This window comes from Equus caballus, chromosome 1 (assembly GCF_041296265.1).
Source record: "Equus caballus isolate H_3958 breed thoroughbred chromosome 1, TB-T2T, whole genome shotgun sequence".
NCBI lineage: Eukaryota > Metazoa > Chordata > Mammalia > Perissodactyla > Equidae > Equus > Equus caballus.
Genome location: NC_091684.1, coordinates 124,675,274 through 124,695,794, shown reverse-complemented (window position 1 = coordinate 124,695,794; position 20,521 = coordinate 124,675,274). Strand labels below are relative to the sequence as shown.

Sequence of the window (20,521 nt, the reverse complement as noted above, 5' to 3'; positions counted from 1 at the left end):
TTCTATGCTGTTCCACATCTCATACTTTTCTTCTTCACAGATAAACTCTTTTCCTTCTTACTTCTCCCTCCCTATGCAATTTGTAAACGCATACCTTTCTTCAGGATTCAGCTGAACCATCACTCTGTTTGAGGTGCCTTCACATATGGCACCCCAGGCAGAATTGACAACGTGCACATCTGCACTAGCCCTGTACCTTCTAGGCACCTTGTTTTTTCATCATCACTGTGAATTGCATATGTTTTGGCAGTCTTTGCATGCCTGTATCCTTGAATTAATTGTGTTATATTTAAGAGCAAAACTGTATCTTGCTCATCTGTGATAGCCTGTCAACATCTTGCCTAGCACATTTTAGGCATTTCAATGAATGTTTGCACTGAATGCATTAATTCACTTATTAACTATTTACTAATAATATTGAGTGTTGGTATGACTTTTACTAATTCATATACATGGGTTAATACTAAAGATTTAATCAAAGATTGTGGAAAATATTTAGAAAAGAGACATATGTGAAGGATAGTTTAACAGGAAAATCAACTAAAAATAGGAATGGAATCTACTGAACATGAAGGGGAACAAAATGACTAGATGCTTATCATATGAAATGAGATAAGGCTGACCCTCCCCTGGATGAGCTCCTGGAGAATCAGAACCTATTAGAGTTGCTGGACAGGTAGGCTAATGACACAAAATCTCAGAATCATAGGAATCTGGAATTTAATGACTCACTACCTCTGTGATTCAAAGGGAATAAAATAAGATATCTGCTTGGCGGTACTACTCAAGGATTAAGTGGACACGCCAGATGAATGCACATTAGTTCTCACCTTTGCTGGAGCATCACCATTCCTGTTTAGTTCCTCTCTGTAACTGCTCAGGGTGATCAGTCAGGGCCAGGTGTAAAGGATGTTGACCGGGAAGTCAAAACCCTCAGCCTTGCTCTGGGCCTTCTGAAGTATTTGGTCATGTGATGCCACTTACCTTCTTTGAATGGGTTTCTTTAACAATACAGTGAAACAAGAATACCAGACTCTCCTCATTGTAGGTAGGAGAGTGGTGATACTTCATGTAAAAATGCTATGTAAATTGAGAACATCTACACTGATGTCAGGTGCATTTTCATGAAAATAGATTTTGTAATGAATATCCAATTTAGCTTTTAAGAAACTGTGGTGACCATAGTGTCATGTCTACAGAATCTGTAGATAGGTATTTTTCACTAAATTTGGGGATTTTAACCTATTTCTTCACAAAACTTTTTAAATTCATTATGTTTTCTGTTTCATTCTGGAACCTCAGTTACAGTTATGTTATACCTCTTCATATTGTCACACAGATCATTGAGGCTCTGTTCATTCTTTTAAATCTTTTTATCCCTCTCTTCTTCAGATTAGATACATTTTACATGATGGTCTTCAATTATACATGACCTTTTTTTACTGCCATCTTCAATCTGCTCTTAAGCCCATTTAGTGACTATTTCAATTCAGCTCTTATGTATTTCATTCTAGAATTTCGCTTTTAATATACTCAATCTGCTGAGATTATCCATCTGTTCACTCATTCTCATCATATTTTCCTTTAAGTCCTTGGACATTATTATAATAGCTGCTTTAATGCACATGTCTGCTGATTTAACATCAGAGTTGTCTTTTTATATTGACTCTTTTTTTGCTTGATCATGGGTCACATTTTCCTGCTTCTTAGAATTTCTAGTAGTATTTTATTGTATACTCAGTCTTGTGGATGATAGACTGTAAAGAGTCTGGGCTATGGTATCTTTTTTAAAAGCATGTTGAATGTTTTCTTAGGACAGACAGTTAATTTGCTGGAGGTTCTAGATCTTGTCAAGGTTGGGTTTGAGCTTTATTTAGAGGAAGTCTAGAGTACCCCTTTTATTTCTGGGCATAGCCTATCTGGTGTCTCAACAAAATATCCTGGTGTTAATGACATTTCCCCACTCTTCTGTGCTGTAAATCTAACTGCCATCACTGTGTATATCTAGTATCATTGTCCTCTTAATCCCACAACAGCTACTCTTTGATAGGACTTTCATAGTCTCAAGTTGTGGAAACATAAGTACATATTATATTGTTTTGAAGCTGATCTTTAAAGTCAGTCTCACTATGATATCCAGAATTTGAATTGTGAGGTCATAACCCCAAGAATAGTTACTAAATTTGGGTTATATCTTTGCTTGCTGATTTACCAATTCCATCTTGTATTTAGAGAAAGCATGATGTAATATGAGAGGCTTTGCAGGGATTTTGAAATTGAGACAACTTCCTCTTTTCTGAAAGAAACTTTTGGGAAAAACAACCTCTATATTCAGTTGTATACATTACCTATCTTCACAAATCAAAACACTGAAAATTAGGCAAAATTCATATCTTAAAGAAAAACTGATATAAAACATGTTGCACAATTCTAAAACCACTGAATTTTAATGTTTTATTAAGAGGACTTTGGGCATCAGAGGAAAATTCATGAAAAGACTTTGAGCTTACTGAGTAGATCATTCTGAAGAGAATGATTATTTTCTTGTTTTCTGATAAAGTTGATATACACAAGCAGAACTTCTTTTATTGAGAGACTATTTTACCAATATTGTGTTTTCAGTTCTCAAAGTTGTGTGCTAAGTTCTGTTTCCTTCTACTGACATAATGAGATTTTGAGTATGGTAGGTTCTGGGACATGACTACATTTTTATGATCACATTATCCTTAGAGGATAGTATCAGATGACACATTTGATTCATCCTGGATACTTAATCCCATCTTAATTTAAGTGGTACATGAGATTCTATTGTCAGAAAGAACAATCTAACTTGGCTACTTAAGAATATCTAAGCATGGTTCAATTAGCCCTCAGATTAAATCAATTACAACATTTAACTCTCTTTCACTGAAGATATTTTTATGCATACTTGAAATAGTGGGAGAGTTACTTTGAAACTCACCTAATGCTGTTCTGGCCGGTGTAGCATCTTTTTTGATCCAAAAGGAGACCCAAGACAAAACCACAGTCAGAATACAGGGGATGTATGTTTGAATAGTGAAGTATCCCATTCTTCTACTCAATTCAAAATATATAGTCATGACAACATAATCTCCTGTAATAAAAGATTGTCAAAATTGAGAAAACTTTCTTGGGTTAAAAAATAATTCAGGGAAATCATTTATAATTTGTTTTGTTAAATGGATGACTTGGAACAAAATGTACAACTATAACAATACCAAACTGGGGACAGGATCAAAATGTTGTTTTTCTTAAACTTAATTTTTATAGTATCCATGGCTGTGCAAGGCATTTTACTGTTCACAGTAAAGAACACATAAACATATTAATTTATAGAGGAGATAGACATGCACATCGATTCCATGACAGACCATTACTTAATGAGCTATTATTGCTTGAGTCTCTCTGTATGTTGCATGTTTAAAATCAAGGGTAAAAGGTAATAAACTCAATCCTCCAACAGATTCATAGTCATTTTATTTTTTCAATAATAATAGTTATACATAAGCTTTCATACATGCACTTGTGTAATTATTTTATATTTTTATTTTGTTATAGCATGAATTTTAGCTTATTAACCTTGTAGTTTGTTTTATTTAATATATATATTATTTGTCTTTGCCATCTGAAGTTTATTTTTAGTTTTCTAATTTTTATTTTTTTAGTCTTTTTTTATTTCAGTAACATTTGATTATAACATTATATAGCTTTCAGATGTACGCCATAATATATTTCGAATTCTGTGTAGATTACATCATGTTCACCACCCAAAAACTAATTATAGTCCATCACCTCACGTGTGAACCTAATCACCCCTTTTTCCCACTCCCCTGTCCCCTTCCCCTGTGGTAACCACCAATCCAATTTCTGTCGCTAAAAGGAAACCATGAACAAAACAAAGACAACCTAACAATTGGGATAAGATATTTGCAAACCGTATATCAGATAAGGGGTTAATATCCAAAATACACAGAGAACTCATACATCTCAACAACAAAAAAACTAACAACCCAGTTAAAAAATGGGCAAAAGATCTGAACAGAGATTTCTCCAAAGAAGATATACGGATGGCCAACAGGCATATGAAAAGATGTTCAACAACATTAGTTATCAGGGAAATGGAAATCAAAACTACAAGAAGATATCACATCACTCCAGTCAGAATGGCTGTAATTAATGACAGGAAACAAGTGTTGGAGAGGATGTGGAGAGAAGGGAACCCTGGTACACTGCTGGTGGGAGTGCAAACTGGTGCAGCCACTATGAAAAGTAGGGTGGAGTAGCCTCAGAAAATTAAGAATAGATCTATCATATGATCCAGCTATCCCACTGCTGGGTATTTATCCAAAGAACTTGAAAACACAAATGCATAAAGATACATGCACCTTTATGTTCATTGCAGCATTATTGACAATAGCCAAGACTTGAAAGTAACCTAGGTGCCCATCAAGGGCCAAACAGATAAATAAGATGTGGTATATATACACAATGGAATACTACTCATCCATAAGAAATGATGAAATCCGGCCATTTGTGACAACATGGATGGACCCTGAGGGTATTATGCTAAGTGAAATAAGTCAGAAGGAGAAAGTCAAATACCATATGAGCTCACTCATAAGTAGAAAATAAAAATAATGACAAACACATAGCAATAGAGATTGGATTGGTGTTTTATTTAATATTTCTATATTTATCTTATCCTTTCATAACTCTGGCACTTAGGCTGTGCCAACCTAGAAACAAGCAGAAGTAATCATTTTATGATATTCTGCTCCTACTACTAAAGAAAACCACATCATACATGATTTGAGAGCAATATAGATGTTACTAGCCAGCCCTGCTGGTCTAGTGGTTAAGATTTGCACTCTCACTGCTACTGCCTGTGTTTGTTTCTCAGTTAGGGAACACCACCACCCATCTATCAGTTGTCATACTGTGGTGGCTGCTTGTTGCTGTGATGGTGAAAGCTATACCACTGCTATTTCAAATACCAGTGGGGTCACCCATAATGAACAGGTTTCAGCAGAACTTCCAGGCTAGACAGACTAAGAAGAAGGACCTGGCCACCCACTTCCAAAAAAACTGGCCATGAAAGCCCTATGAAAAGCAGCAAAGCATTGTGTGATACAGTGCCAGAAGATGAGAGGATGGCACAAAAAGACCGGGCAGAGTTCCCTTTGCTGTACACAGGGTTGCTGGGAGCTGGAATCAACTTGATGGCACTAACAAAAACAAATAGACATTACTAGAGATTCTGTAAGATTTCCTGGGGGATTAGGAAAGGGCACAAGTACACTCTACATTTTATTCCAGAATTATCTCTATTCATGTCTTTTCTAGGTGATCGCCTGAGAATATGTCTTTCCCCATCTTCCCATTTGACCTCCACCCTTAAGCCTGCTGGATTCAGCCTTCTGGATGATAGTCTAGAATTGAACTGTCATCTCCACCACACTGATTCCTGCTGTTCATTCAGGTCCTTCTCTCACTTCCTCCTGGCAGAAACCCAGGAACCATGTCTGACTTCTCCTTTTCCCTTCTTCAATTCCTGCATCCTTCTTAACTCTTTTCTCCAACAAGCCCAAGCACTATCATTTATCATGAGGGTAGCTTGTCACATTCTGACAACCACTTGTCTACTCCATTCTATGTCCTGCCACCAAAACGATCTTTCTAAAGCATAAATATCATTATATCACTCTCCTTATAACCCTTCATCAGCATCTTGCTGTCATTGTACAATTGTTACATTTTTATTAAGGTTGACACCATTCTACATGAAATGCCCCTTGCCCTGTACTCTCTGCACTCTGGGCACTGGGGTCTCCCCAGGTCCTCAGACATGCCATATCCTTCTCTAGAGGCCACCGAATCCCTCCCCTTCTTCCTAGGATGCTCTTCTCTTCCTTTCTCTGACATCCCGATAGTACCCACTCATCTCTGAATCTCAGCTTAGAAATCACTTAGTTCCCCAAGAAGTCCTCCCAACAACTGTAATTAACTTGTTTCTATAATTACTAATATAACATCTGTCTTCAAACCAATAAACTGGTTGGCTTATATAATATTTCTCTGTTGTTCAGCAGTGCTGTTTAATGATAAGCAATCAGTTAGTATTTGTTGAATAAAAAGATCGTCATGAAAAAGACTCAGCAAATATCAAAAAGATATTTGCTGAATAAAAGATTAAGATCATTTTACTTAAAAGATTGACAAGGAGACTATATTGAGTCTACATGAAAACTATGCCTTCAATAAATTAGAATTTCTTTTGAAGGATGTGGTGTTCTGTTATAGCAATATTGAGGATGGTTGATAGAAACAACAATTTTGAAATCATTTCCCAAGACACATTTAAAATTTTAAGCAAATTAGCACTGCAGTACAAAGGAATCAGAACGACTAACCTGAAGCAATCAAAGAACACAAAAATATCTTTCTAAGTAACATGAATGCCAAGTTACATAATTTTCTGGGGAAATATTGAATTATGTGTGATATTTAATTGCCTATTAATTTTTACATAAAATTTAAATTAAAAAAACAAGCAGAAAACCAAACAGCAAACAGAAGAATAAAACATAATAAATCACCCCAGCAGTTATGAACACAGCTCAAATAGAATATCCAAAGAGTTGAATAATTTCTTCAACCTCCAATGTAGGTTCCTGAGTAAGACAAACAGAGGAGCAACTCCAGAATACAATCATTTAAGCAGATCCATCTGCTTTCTCCCAGCCTGAAGTGATGGGCTCCCCACACCTGTGCTCAGCATGTCCCTTTGCCTAACTTGGAGGTCTGCCCAGAGGTCCTCATCAGGTGTGAAAGTGAGGTGAGCTGTCAGGGCCACATTCTGGCACCTGATTCTGTAACTGAGCTGGCTTTTGGTGAGGTTCTAAGACACACCCCAAGAAGTGGTTCCAGAGAGCGCTATGGTTCTCATTTTCCAGCTTCCACAGGGAGTAAACAGCTGGTGAAGCAGTGGCAGGATAAATTGTAGGTTCCAGCTCCACTGCCCCACATAGGAAGACCAACGCATAGCCAATGTGCCATTAATTCTAAATTGAAAAGAAGAGACCATGGGGTACTCATTTTCAGATGCATCACATATTTATGTAGGCCAGAGGTAAAACAAGTCCTCATAGAAGGCAAAAGCCCTTTCTGTTTCTGAAAACACATGACCCAAAAGTTTCTCAGACAGTCCAAGCCCATGCCTAGATTACATTTTCCATTAGTTCTAGGACTCTTGACCGAAAACGAAGTGTTATTGCTTTCTATCTGCTCCCCCTCTGCAAGTATACACATACCCACACACAGACATACATCCACACACACAGACACTCACACCCTTGTGGACCTGGCCAGCTCCAATTTGGGTGTGAGGTCTCAGCTCCAGGTGCTTGCTTCTTGGAGGTTCTTCCTTCCCTCCTTGAGGTCTTTTAGCTCTTCACCCTGATCGATGGGCAGCTTTTCCTAATGTAGTTCACAAACTGGACTGGTTTGGATTTTCTGTGGTCAGTGCTTTCCAAACCAGAGAGACCTGGGATTCTAGTTCACTCTTATGGCAGGTAACAGGGATCAGTGATTCTGGAATCCATAGACGCCATCAGAGTCCACCTTTGAAAGTGACTGATGCCCACTTCCCAGGGGAAAGACGGAATGGAAACAGTTGAGGAGGCAATGAGAAGCTTCTCTTTGATCCATTAAGGTAGAAAAGTCATCTTGGGCCTAGTGAAATTGTAAGAACAAGTTGCTTTTTGCCAATTATTCATTTTTGTGATTTTTTTTTCCTGAGCCAATTTAAAAAAAAGATATATGAAAGCACTGAAGACTTTTTAGAAGAGCAATGTGTAGTACTACTTTTTAACATAATGGCACAGAGTAAGCAGTCAATAAATATTTATGAAATAAAAATCTCATTTATTGAATGAAGTAAAATTTCATTTCATTTAGCTGATACTAAGTTCCATGAAGTTGGGACTAACAGGTTAATAAGATCCAGAAAGTTCCCTCAGGGTTAAAGACTAGCACATATTCCATAATGTACCCCAGTATTGTTCCCAGGGAATACTATTATAAGTTATTATTTACTCCATGTCATAGATACCTTCATTTCTTTATTGTTCCTCAGGTACCAAAAACTTTCTTTGAATCTCCTTTAAACATTATTGTTATTTCCCCAGATTTCTTCTCATTCTGATGGCCATCTCTTTTCTCCCCGTCACAGAGGTAACTGCACTTGATCTCCTTTCAAAATATTCTGAGGTTAATACTCTTCAAAAACCAACCAAGTCCTGGTAATTAGTAAGCAATGCTCAGCACAGCAAAAGCCTAATCTTCTCCATCCTATTCTTCAAGTTTTCCCTGGAACACTTGTCCTTTTATTGTCTTTAGGACATCCATTCATGAAAAGGAGTTCTTCATTTTAAGAAAATTAAATTTATCAACGTTTTATTTTATTGTTGGTGCTGTTCATGTCATCTTTGAGAATTTGTTTCCTAACCTATGGTCATAAAGATATTGTACTGTTTTTTTCTATGAGTTTTGCTTTTCTACCCCACATAATTTTATATGCAGGTTATTTTTCTTCAGATTAAGTTTTTAAAGGTGATAAGCTGTCTCAACATCATTTATTGCCACCCCTAGTCATCTGCAATGCCACCTCACTTATCCATATTTGTATGGATCTATTTTATTCATTTGACTCTGTGTACATGGATCTATTTCTGCATGTCAATTCCTGCCCAAGTACCAGACTATCTTAATCATTAAAACTGGCAGAGACATCCTAAAATGATTCCCAATTGTACAATTCTCTCCTCTTAAGTGTGGGAAGAACCTATGATTTGTTTTTAACCAACAGAAAATAACCTACCACTTCCTTGATTAGGTTACTTTATATGGCAAAGGTGAATGGATTTTGAAGATCTGTTGATTTGAAGTTAATCCAGAGAGAGATTATCATGGATGGGCCTGACATAATCAGGTGAAAACCCTTAAAAGAAGGATTGGGCTTTCATGAAAAGAGATTCTCCTTCTTGTCTTGAAGAAGTAAGCCACCATTAGCTTTACAGCTATAAATAATAAGTTCTGCCAACAAGCTAATGAGTTTAGAAGTAGATTCTTCCCTAGTTAAGCTCTTGGATGAGAATGAAGCTCAGCCAATACCTCAATTTCAGCCTTATGAAAGCCTGAACAAAGAAAGTACCTAAGCCATACCCATACTCTTTACTCACAGAAAGTGTTGGATTATAAATGCATGTTTTGTTTTTAGCCACTAAATTTGTGGTAGTTTGTTACACAGAAATGGAAAAATAAAGGAGAGTGACATTAGCAAGATGGCCAAATAAGACATCCCTTGGATTCTTCCTTCAACAACACCAATTTGGCATCTAACCATGAACAAAAGTGCCTTTGTGGGAGCTGTGGGATCCAGGTAGGACATTGTGAAACCCTGATGCAGTCCAAGAATGAAGTGAGCCATTTTGAGGAAACAGACCTGTACCCAGGTGGCTGACTCATCAACTATGGTCCAAGCAGCATACTTGAAAACAGCTGTTTGCCTGAAGACTTTTGTTCTGTCACCAGCACCATGTGCCAAGAGACTCATGAGGAGTCATACCTACTGTGTGTCAGGTAATAGACATAAAGAACTTTGTCCCAGTTGTGGACCATGAAGTGGCCATGGATCAGCTCCAGCCCCTCTTGGACATGATCTGGGAGCCCCTGAAGAACACAGATTAGACAATCACTCATGGAGGGAAGAGACTTTGTGGAAGTTCAGGAGTCAAGTGGACAAGTTAAAGCACACCACTAGAGGAAAGAAATCTGAGGTTGGACCCATTGAAGAGGGTGAGAGGAACAATTTGACTTTAGCTACATCCAGCATCCCCTAAGGCAGCACAGCTCAGTGCCAAGAGAGGTCTTCTTGGCTTGTACTTTCTCCCATGGGGGAAAGTGAGTATGTTGGTGAGTATTTGGATTCCTCAACTCTGTGGGATGTTGTCAATGAGGCCCATTTCTCTTTCTCCTTACCTGGAGCACTGAGTCCTGAGCTGAATGCCTGGGTTGTAGTGAGCACTGGAGAGCAGCAGCCAGAGCTTGTAATGGAACTTAACAAAGAGACACAGATCCTACTAACTGCCTCATGGACTCAATCAGGAGGTCTGCCCTCAAGTTGCTGGGGCCACCTCACCTGTGGATCTTCCCACTGGCCCACAGGTACTTCCAGCACTCTGCATGCTGCAATGTTGCTCCCCTCCCCTCCACCCAACAAATCTGGGGCTGGCTCCCTATGCGTGCTCCCAATGGTGGTGAGAGAAAGCCTTAGCAGATGGCTAGTGAGCACACACAGAAAGCTGGCCTAAATCTGTGGGCTTGGGAGAAACCACTTGAGCATTCAGCAAAGCTGTAGGGAAAGCAAAAGAAAGGATGTCAGTACCCACTATGGCTTTGCAGGATTGAGAGAAGGAATACAACTTTAATTATTCTTCTATAAGAGGGAACAAGAAGTGGAGCAGGAGTTTCCATAGAAAGGTCTGAGAAAGCCTCAAAATCCCTATCGGGGCTGCTGGAAGGTATTTCTCTGCAAAAGTCAATATGTAAAGACTGGAGGAGCTGACTGATACTTCAAATACAGCAATGCAAGACTTCAAGGAATATGAAAAATCAAGGAAATATGACAAAAGAACGCAATAATTTTCCAGTAACCAACCCCAAAGGGAAATCTGTGATTTACCCAATAAAAGTTCAAAACAGCTTTTTAAAGAAGCTTAGTGAGCTATAAGAAAAGAGAAAGACAATTCAATGAAATCACAAAACCAAGATACAAAAAAATAAGATTTACAAAGAGACAGAAATCACAAAAGAACCCACAAAATATCTAGAGATGAAGAATACAATGAATGAAATGGAAAAAAAAAAAAAAACAGCAATAGAAAGCATCAACAGCAGACTAGATCAAGGAGACGAAAGAATTTGTGAAGTAGAAGAATAAGACTTCTGAAATTATTCAGCTGAAGGAGAGAATGGAAAAAGGAAAAAGAGTGAAGAAGAGCACAGAAAGCCTGTGAGAACTATGGGATATTATTCATAGGAACAATCTGCAAATTATTGGAGTCCCAGAAAGAGAAGAGAGACAGAAGGGGGCAGAAAGCTTATGTAAAGTGACAAAGGCTGAGAATTTCCCAAATCTACAGAAAGATTTGGACATCCAGGATCGTGAAGCTAAAAGGTAATCCCCAAATTTCTATCTAAAATGATCTTCTCCAAAATACAGTATAATAGAACTGACTAAAATATAATACAAAAAGAGAAGACTGAAAGCAGCAAGAGTAAAAATATCTCTTATACAAGGGAACTCCCACAAGGCAATCAGCATATTTCTCAGCAGAGACCTTGCAGGCCAGGAGACAGTGGGATGATATATTCAAAGTACTGAAGAAGAAAAATCTGCCACCAAGAATACTTTACCCAGAAAAGTTGTCCTACAGAAATGAAGGCAAGATAAAGACTTTATCAAACAAACAAAAGCTGAGGAAGTTAATCACTACTAGACCCACCTTACAAGAAATCGTGAAAGGAGTTCAAGCTGAAACAAAGGGTGTGATTAGCAATATGAAAATATACAATGCACTGGTAGAGATAAGTATATACTCAAATTCATAATACTCCAATACTGTAATATGATGTGTGTTAACCAATTAACTCTAGTATAAAAGTTAAAGGAAAAAAGTATTAAAAATAATTATAGCTTGAGGCCGGCCCCACGGCCGAGTGGTTGGATCCGCGTGCTCCGCTGTGGCGGCCTGGGGTTTTGCCAGTTTGGATCCTGGGCGCAGACATGGCGTTGCTCGTGGGGCTACATTGAGGAGGCATCCCATGTGACACAACTAGAAGGATGTGCAACTAAGATATACAACTATGTACGGGGGGGATTTGGGGAGATAAAGCAGAAAAAAATAATAATTATAGCTACAACAATTTGTTAATGGATACAAAATATAAAAAGAGGTAAATTATGACTTCAAAACATAAAAAAGGGGACATAAAAGGATAGCACCTTTTGTGGAATAGAAGTTAAATTGTTAACAGAGTAAAATAGACTGTTATATCTACATGATGTTTTGTTTAAGCCTCATGGTAACCACAAAGCAAAAACTTACAGTAGACACACAAAAGATAAAAAGAAGGAAATGGAAGCATCCCACTATGGAAAATCATCCATTTACAGAGCAAGACAGCAAGAGAGGAAGAAAAGAAACAGGGAAGTACAAAACAGCCAGAAAACAATGAATAAGATGACATTAGTACATCCATACTTATCAATAATTACTTTAAATGTAAATAGATTAAATTCTCCAATCCAAAGTCATAGAGTGGCTGAATGGACTTAAAAAAAAAAAGACCCACCTATATCCTGCCTACAGAAGACTCACTTCAGCTTTAAAGACACACATGGGCTCAAAGTGAAGGGGTAAAAGAATACATTCCTTGCAACTGGAAACCAAAAGAGAGCAGGAGTACTTTTGTTAGAAAAATTAGACTTATAAGGCAAAAGGTGTAACCAGAGGGGCCAGCCCGGTGGCATACTGGTTAAGTTCACAAACTCTGCATCAGCAGCCCAGGGTTCATGGGTTCAGATCCCAGGCACAGACCTACAAACTGCCCATCAAGCTATGCTGTAGTAGCATCTCACATACAAAATAGAGGAAGATTGGCACAGATGTTAGCTCAGCAACCATCTTCCTCAAGCAAAAAGAGGAAGATTGGCAACAGGTGTTAGCTCAGGGCTAATCTTCCTCATCAAAAAAAAAAAGTGTAACAAGAGACAAAGAAGGCCATTATATAATGACAAAGAGGTCAGTTCATATATCTTCTTGATCAATAAGTGTACTTATCATATATTAAGCAGATACTAACATGTCTGAAGAGAGAAATTAAACAATAATATAAATGGAGTAGGAGCCTTCAACACTCCACTTTCAACAAGAGAGAGATAATTCAGAGAATCAATAGGGAAATATTGGACTTGAACTATACATATGACCAAATGGACCTAAAAGATATATTCAGAATAATCCATCAAACAGCAGCAAGAATACACTTTCTTCTCAAGTACACAGAGAACATACTCCAGTATAGAACATATGTTAGGTCACAAAACAAGTCTTAACAAGTTTAAGAATATTGAAATCATATCAAGAATCTTTCCCAAACACAATGGTATAAAACCAGCAATCAACAACAGAAAAAAAGGGGAAAATTCACGAATATGTGGAAACTAAACAAAACATTCATGAACAACCAATGGTCAAAGAAGAAATCAAAAGCAAAATAAAAAATTCTTGAAACAAATAAAAATAGAAAAATAATATACCAAAACCAATGGGATGCAGCAAAAGCTATTCTAAGAGAGAGCTTTATAGCAAAAATTGCCTACATCAAGAAAAAAGGAACATTTCAAATAAACAAAGTAACTCACAGCTCAAGGAACTAGAAAAAGAACAAACTAAGCCCAGAGTTACCAGGATAAAGGAAATAAAGATCAGAGAAAAAATAAATGAAATAGAGACCAGAAAAACAACAGAAAAACTCAATAAAAGTTTGAGCTGTTTTTTAAAAAAGAAACCTTTAGCTACATTAACTAAGAAAAAAAGAGAGACGACTCAAATAAATAAGATTAGCAATGAAAGAGAAGACATTACAACTGATACTGCCAAAGTACAAAGGATAATAAGAGAATAACATGAATGATTATGTGCCAAGAAACTGGATAACCTAGAAGAAATAGATAAATGTCTAGAAACATACAATCTACCAAGACTGAAACATGAATAAGTAGAAAATCTGAATGGATCAATAATAGGTAAGGAGATTGAATCAGTAATTAAAATCCTCCCAATGAATAAAAGCTCAATATTAAATGGTTTCACTGATGGATTCTATCAAACATTTAAAAATGAATTAATGCCAATTCTTCTCAAACTCTTTCCAAAAACTGAAGAGGAAGGAATACTCTCAAACTCATTTTACAAGGCCAGCTGATACCAAAGCTGGATAAGAACAATGCAAGACAAGACAATTACAGGCCCATATCTCTGATGAATATAGATGCAAGTATTCTCAACAAAACACTAGCAAACCAAATTCAATGCACATTAAAAGAATGATACACCATGATCACGTATTGTTTATCTGTGGGATGCAAGAATGGTTCAACATATGCAAATTAATAAATGTGATATACCACATTAATAGAGTAAAAGCTAAAAATCACAATCATCTCAATAGATTCAGAAAAAGCATTTAACAAAACCCAACGTCATTTCATAATAAAAAACTGGGTATAGAAGAAAGGTACCTCAACATAATGAACACTGTATATGACAAGGGGAAAGCTAACATCATACTCAGTGGCAAAAGGTTGAAAACTTTCCCCTAAGATCAAGCACAAAACAAGGGAGTCCACTCTCACCACTCTTATTCAGCATAATAGTGGAAGTCCTAGCCAGGGCAATTAAGCAAGAAAAAGAAATAAAAGGCAAGCAAATTGGAAAGGAAGAAGTAAAATTTTCTCTGTTTGCAGGCAATATGATCTTATATGTAGAAAATCCTAAAGACTCCACCAAAAAACTATTAGTGCTAATAAATGAATTCAGTAAAGTTGCAGGATAAAAAAAATCAACATTCAGAAATCAGCTGCATTTCTATACAAGAATGAATTATCTGAAAAAATACAGATAAAACAATTCCATTTACAATAGCAACAAAAAATACTTAGGAATAAATTTAACCAAGGAGGTGAAAAATCTGTACACTGAAAACTACGAGCTATTGATGAAAGAAATGGAAGAAGATACAGTGTTCATGGATTGGGAAAATTAATATTGTTAAGATGTCCATATTACCCAAAGCAATCTGTAGTTTCAATGCAATCTCTATCAAAATTCCAATGGCATTTTTCACAGAAATAGAAAAAAATTCTAACATTTATATGGTACCACAAAAGTCCCCAAACAGCCAAAGAAATCTTGAAGAATAAAAGCTGGAGGCATCACACTTCCTGATTTCAAATTATATTACAAACCTATAGAAATCAAAACAGTGTGGTACTGGCATAAAAACAGATACATAGACAAATGGTACAGAATAGAGAGCCCAGGCATAAGCCCTCACATATATGGTCAACCAGTATTTAACAAGAAGGCCAAGAATATTCAATGAGGGAGATGATAGTTTCCTCAATGAATGGGAAAGCTGGATAACCACATGCAAAGAATAAACTTGGACCCCTATCTTACACCACTCACAAAAATTAACTCGAAGTGGATTAAAGACTTAAATGTAGTCTCCTACAATATAAAACACCTAGAAAAAAATAGGAAAAAAAAGTTCCCTGACACTGGTCTGGGCAACAATTTTTTTGGATACGACTCCAGAAGCACAAGTGACAAAAGAAAAAATAAACAAGTAGGACTACATCAAACTAAGAAGTGTCTGCACAGCAAAAGAAACAATTAGCAAATGAAAATGTGACCGACAGAATGAGAGAAAATATTTGCAAACCATATATGTGATAACAAGTTAATATCCAAAATGTATAAGGAACTTTAGAACTCAATAGCAAAAGAGAAAAAAAATGATTAAAAATGGGCTGAGGACCAAAATAGATATTTTCCCAAAGAAGACATACAAATGACCAAAAGGTAGATGAAAAGATGCTCAAGATCACTAACATCAGGGAAATGCAAAGCAAAACATAACATCACCTCACACCTGTTAGAATAGCTAACATCAAAATGACAAGAGATAAAATTATTGGTGAGGACATAGAGAAAAAAAGAAACTTTGTGCACTCTTGGTGAGACTATAAGTTGGTACAGCCACTATGGTAAACACTATGGAAGTTTCTTAGAAAATTGAAAATAGAACTACCATAATATCCAGGAATCCCACTTCTGGGTATATATCCAAAGGAAATAAAATCAGTATCTCAAAGAGATATCTGTATCCTATGTTCACTGCAGCATTATTCACAATAGCCAAGATACAGAAACAACCAAAGTGTCCATCTACAGATGAATGGATAAAGAAGATGTGAGATATATACACACACACACGGAATGGAATATTGGAATATTCCGATACAACACTCTTCAGCCATGAGTAAAAAGGAAATCCTGACATTTGCAACAAAGTGAATGGACCTTGAGGGCATTATTCTGAGTGAAATAAGTCAGACTCTCTTATAAGTGGAGTCTAAAAATGCAAAACTCACAGGAGCAGAGGGTAGAATGGTGGGTGGTTGCCAGGGGCAGAGGTGAGGAGGATGAGGGAAATGGGGAGATGTCGGTCAAAGGTTACAAACTTCCAGTTATAAGAATAATAAGTTCTGGGGATCTAATGTACAGCAGCATGGCGACTATAGTTAACAGTACTGTAGTATATACTTGAAAGTTGCTAAAAGTGTAGATGTTAAATGTTCTCACCATAAAAAAGGATAACTGTATAAGGTGACAGAGGTGTTAACTAACCCTATTGTGGTAATCATTTTGCAATATATACATTTATCACCACGTTGTACACCTTAAATTTACACAATGTTATATGTCAATTATATTTCAATAAAACTTGAAAAAAGAGAAATAGAAAACTAATATGATAGCATTGTTCACTAATACAATATATTGGACAAAAGTCTCCAGTCTTAGTATTCTTCTCCAAGCATGTCTAGGCTAGTCTTGGGTCTTTATATTTCCATATAAATTATACAATCAGTTTGAAAAGTTCCTCAACAAGCACTTTTGGTATTTTGATTGGAATAAATCAATAAATCAATGTATCTTCATTTGTCTGGCCATCTGAATGTAGAGCTCTTAAGAAAACAAAATTTGTTCCCTCGTAAAGTGTTAGTTATTTCAATTTGAACCTCCTTCAATAAACTATTGGATTTCTTCCCTAGAGCATTGGCATGTGTTTTGTTACATTTAGTTCTTGATGGATTTATATTTCTGTTATCATGGACAATGATATACCTAAATTAAATATAAACTATATTTCCATCTAAATTACATTATATGATTCTTTATTGCTGGTATACAGAAATGAAAATTTTTTACTATTGATCTTATATATAACTATGTTTTAAAATCTTATTAATTTTAATAAGATTTTTCTATAGATCCTTTTGGGTTTTCTATGTAGAATATCTTAACTTTATACTGTCAAGGACCTCTAGTAATATATTGAATAGAAGGAATCATCTTGAGTATGCTTTCCTTGTTTTAATTTTTTTCTTTCTTCCTGATTCATTGTAACTTTATTGACATGTTTCATATCCTGTTTTCTGGGGAACTAGTCTCCAGATTCATGTCTTCTTTCATTTAGGGATTTTTTTCAATATTATCTTTAAATGTTTTATTTTATTTGCTTTGTTCTTTTCTCTTCCTCAGGAACATCAATTACGTGTTTATGAATAATCTTTGTTTGATTTACATACCTATTATCTTCTTCTCACTAACTTTTCCCTCTTTTGGTGTACTCCTCAGTATTTCTAAATCTGTTTTTCATGTCCCTGACAATGTTACTGGCAGATTAGCTTCTATTATTGTACTTCTAAAGTGGCTTTCATTTATTATAATCTTATTTCCTCTTCTGTTTTTTTCCCTGACCTCTCTCACTCTGCTTTATATTTCCTCTCTTGTCTTATTTCTTTCCAGTTTTCTTTTATCTCCCTTTGGGCTATTTTAATTTTGAGCTCAAAATTTTTTTAAATTATTCTAAGATCTTAAGGAAGTATTTATTTGGAATATCCTTAGGATACCTATCCGACATCTGCATTTGTAGTGTTTTATGTTTTGTCTTGTTCTCCGATATGTTGGTATAGGTCCCATTTGTACTTCTAACTCGACATTGATTGGAGATACTTCTTTGGGGGTTAGCCCTACTGGAAGAATAATGCCACCAAGGGTCAACTTAACATAAGTAGTTGTCTCTGCATCCTTCAGAAGCCCTCAACTGCCTACTCTCCCCATCGCTCTGTCCTTGAGCAGTGTCTCCTTAGTTCTTTCTATATTTCTCTCTATCTCTCTGCAACCTCTGTATGCGAGCACACCCAAGCTCAGCCCTAAGATTTCCCTCCTATTCTTTGTTTTTCTAGAGGATGTCATTCAATTTCAGGAGTTTAAATACTATCAACATCTCACACAGTCTTGTACACTTTCTGGAACTACAGACACATATATCCTAATATCATCTTAATATGTCCATGCAGATGTTTAAAAAGCTTTTCAAACGCAGTGTGCCTCTGACTCCTGTTTCTTTTGCTTCCTACCCTGGAATAAGCAGTTCTGTCTGCAGTATACCCACCTTAGAAATGTCAACTGTGTCCTTGTTTGTTGCTCAGTCCTAAAACATCAGTGTCATCCTTGATTTCTCCCTTCCCATCACACTATATGTTCAATCCATTAAAAAAATCCACAAAAATATACTCAGATTCCAACGACGTATTACCACCTTCAATGTACCAGTCATATTCCATCTGATTATTATAATAGTTGCCTAACTTGCCTTTCTACAGACTATTCTTCATGCAACATCAACACAATTGTTTTAAAATAGGGAACAGATCAAGCCTTGGCCAAGCTCCATCCAGTAACTCTTCATCTCATTCAGAATAACATTAAGATCTTGGGTTGGGCTACAAAGTCCTCCATGGTTTGAACTCCCTCTCCATTACTGACCCCATGCCTGCCATGCTGACCCCTGTATTATCCCTCAAACAGCCCAGTCTTGCTCCCCTTGCTCTTGCATTTCCAATTCCCAGACTGCTCTTCCTGTAGATATCTGTGTTGCTTACCTCCTCACCGCCTTCAGATTTTGCCCAAATATTATCCTATTAGGTCCTTGACTACTCGGTATAAGATAAGAATGGTTTGCCATAAACAGTAGAAATCCATTCCTCCTCTGTTTTATTTCTCTCTATGGCACTTATCACCATCAAATATATGAGATATCTATATGTTTGTTTACCATCTATTCCTCCCACCCCCTGTAATGCAAGGTCTATAAGAGCAAACACTTTGTCTATTTTCCTTGCTTCCTGAGCTCTTCTAGGCCCTCCATGTTTGTTGAATGATCAATTAATCTTTTCAGCATTATGCATCCCATGATTTTTCATTGAGCAGCTTATCAGTGGGGAATTCTAAAAGGTCTTTGTAAGACATGAGGCTAGGTGCAGTGATTTAGGGTTTCTCTTTTGTTAGCAGTATGGCTGCTCTCTTTCTTACTGATATATCAATAGTCTGTTCCATAGAACATGGCCTGTCTCTATGAGGCCTTCTTCAGTGTCACCACCTTCACTCTCAGTCTGAACTATGTTCAGGGATGCATCTCCAGACTGCTACCTCCTTACCCCAACTGATTCACACACACATACACACAGTATTGGTCCAAGTCAGAAGTTTCTGGCCTGCAAATTTTTGCAAAACTCTGAACCTTAAAAAAGAATTGTAGATATGTACAAGTTCTTTTGGTGTTCTAATTTCATCACCATTTCACTATAGCTTCTTTTCTTTCTGGTGTTGGCAGACTTACTGTTGCTTCCTACTTTTCATGATTTTTAAAAAATTTTTGCTTTTCCCTTAACATCCCATTGCTTCCAAAGAGGAATGAGTGCTAAAAATATCTTTACTTTCCCATATTACGTCATTTTTAAAAGTAGGATCACACATAGATTTCTATTTAAATGAGTTAAATTCATACCCATATTCTTATAATTCACTGTTCATGATCACTGAAATAAAAATGTTTGTAAGTATTACATATTTTACAACAGAAATACATGGTCTTTTTTTGATTAAAATTAGTTTTTACTTCGCATCCATTGCCACGTTTAATCATTAAGTAATGAACAATTTTTAGAACAAGCAAGTTTTGCAAAATTTGATGTATACTAATTCCGTAAAAAGGTAATCTGTTAATATAATTGTCTGCAAATGAAGTGCTGGGGAAATCTTTGGAATAATTACCTTATGTAGGTCACTAAACTCTGAAAAATGAAAAATACAATTCAATATTTTAAATGTAAATAGAGTATTTTCCTTCATATGCATCCCTATATAGTCCATGTAGATTGATCCAGTTAATTGCATTCTTAACTTTCAGTTTTTTCCTCTTAGCATTGAATTTTTAGTAGGTACACATCTCCCATTGGTTCCTAATCAGGTGAAGAATCAGGAGCATGGGCAAGACAGTATATGAAAACAGCATAGACTTTTGGTTTCAGCTTCAAAATATAAAGAACTAGGAAGTTGTTACTCTTGTCTTTACAACAAAAAGAGACATACAAACTAAAAATTATCTTTTTTCACCCAATAGAGAAATGAGGTCACAGGGCAAACCATAATCCAAGAATCTGGAGAATCAGGTGTATCCAGAGAGATATAACACACAGAATTTTCTTACGTGGAACAGAAGTTGATGGATGCCATAAGCC

General features: G+C 36.4%; 1 protein-coding gene across 1 annotated transcript in view; it reads right to left on the bottom strand.

Moving 5' to 3' along the window:
* Window positions 1-20,521, bottom strand: part of GABRG3 (gamma-aminobutyric acid type A receptor subunit gamma3) — a 596,312-nt gene that overhangs the window by 21,855 nt on the left and 553,936 nt on the right. Inside the window, exon 7 of the mRNA XM_023652068.2 lies at window positions 2,963-3,115. Coding sequence (XP_023507836.1) covers window positions 2,963-3,115 — 153 coding nt within the window. The remainder of the gene's footprint in view (window positions 1-2,962; window positions 3,116-20,521) is intronic.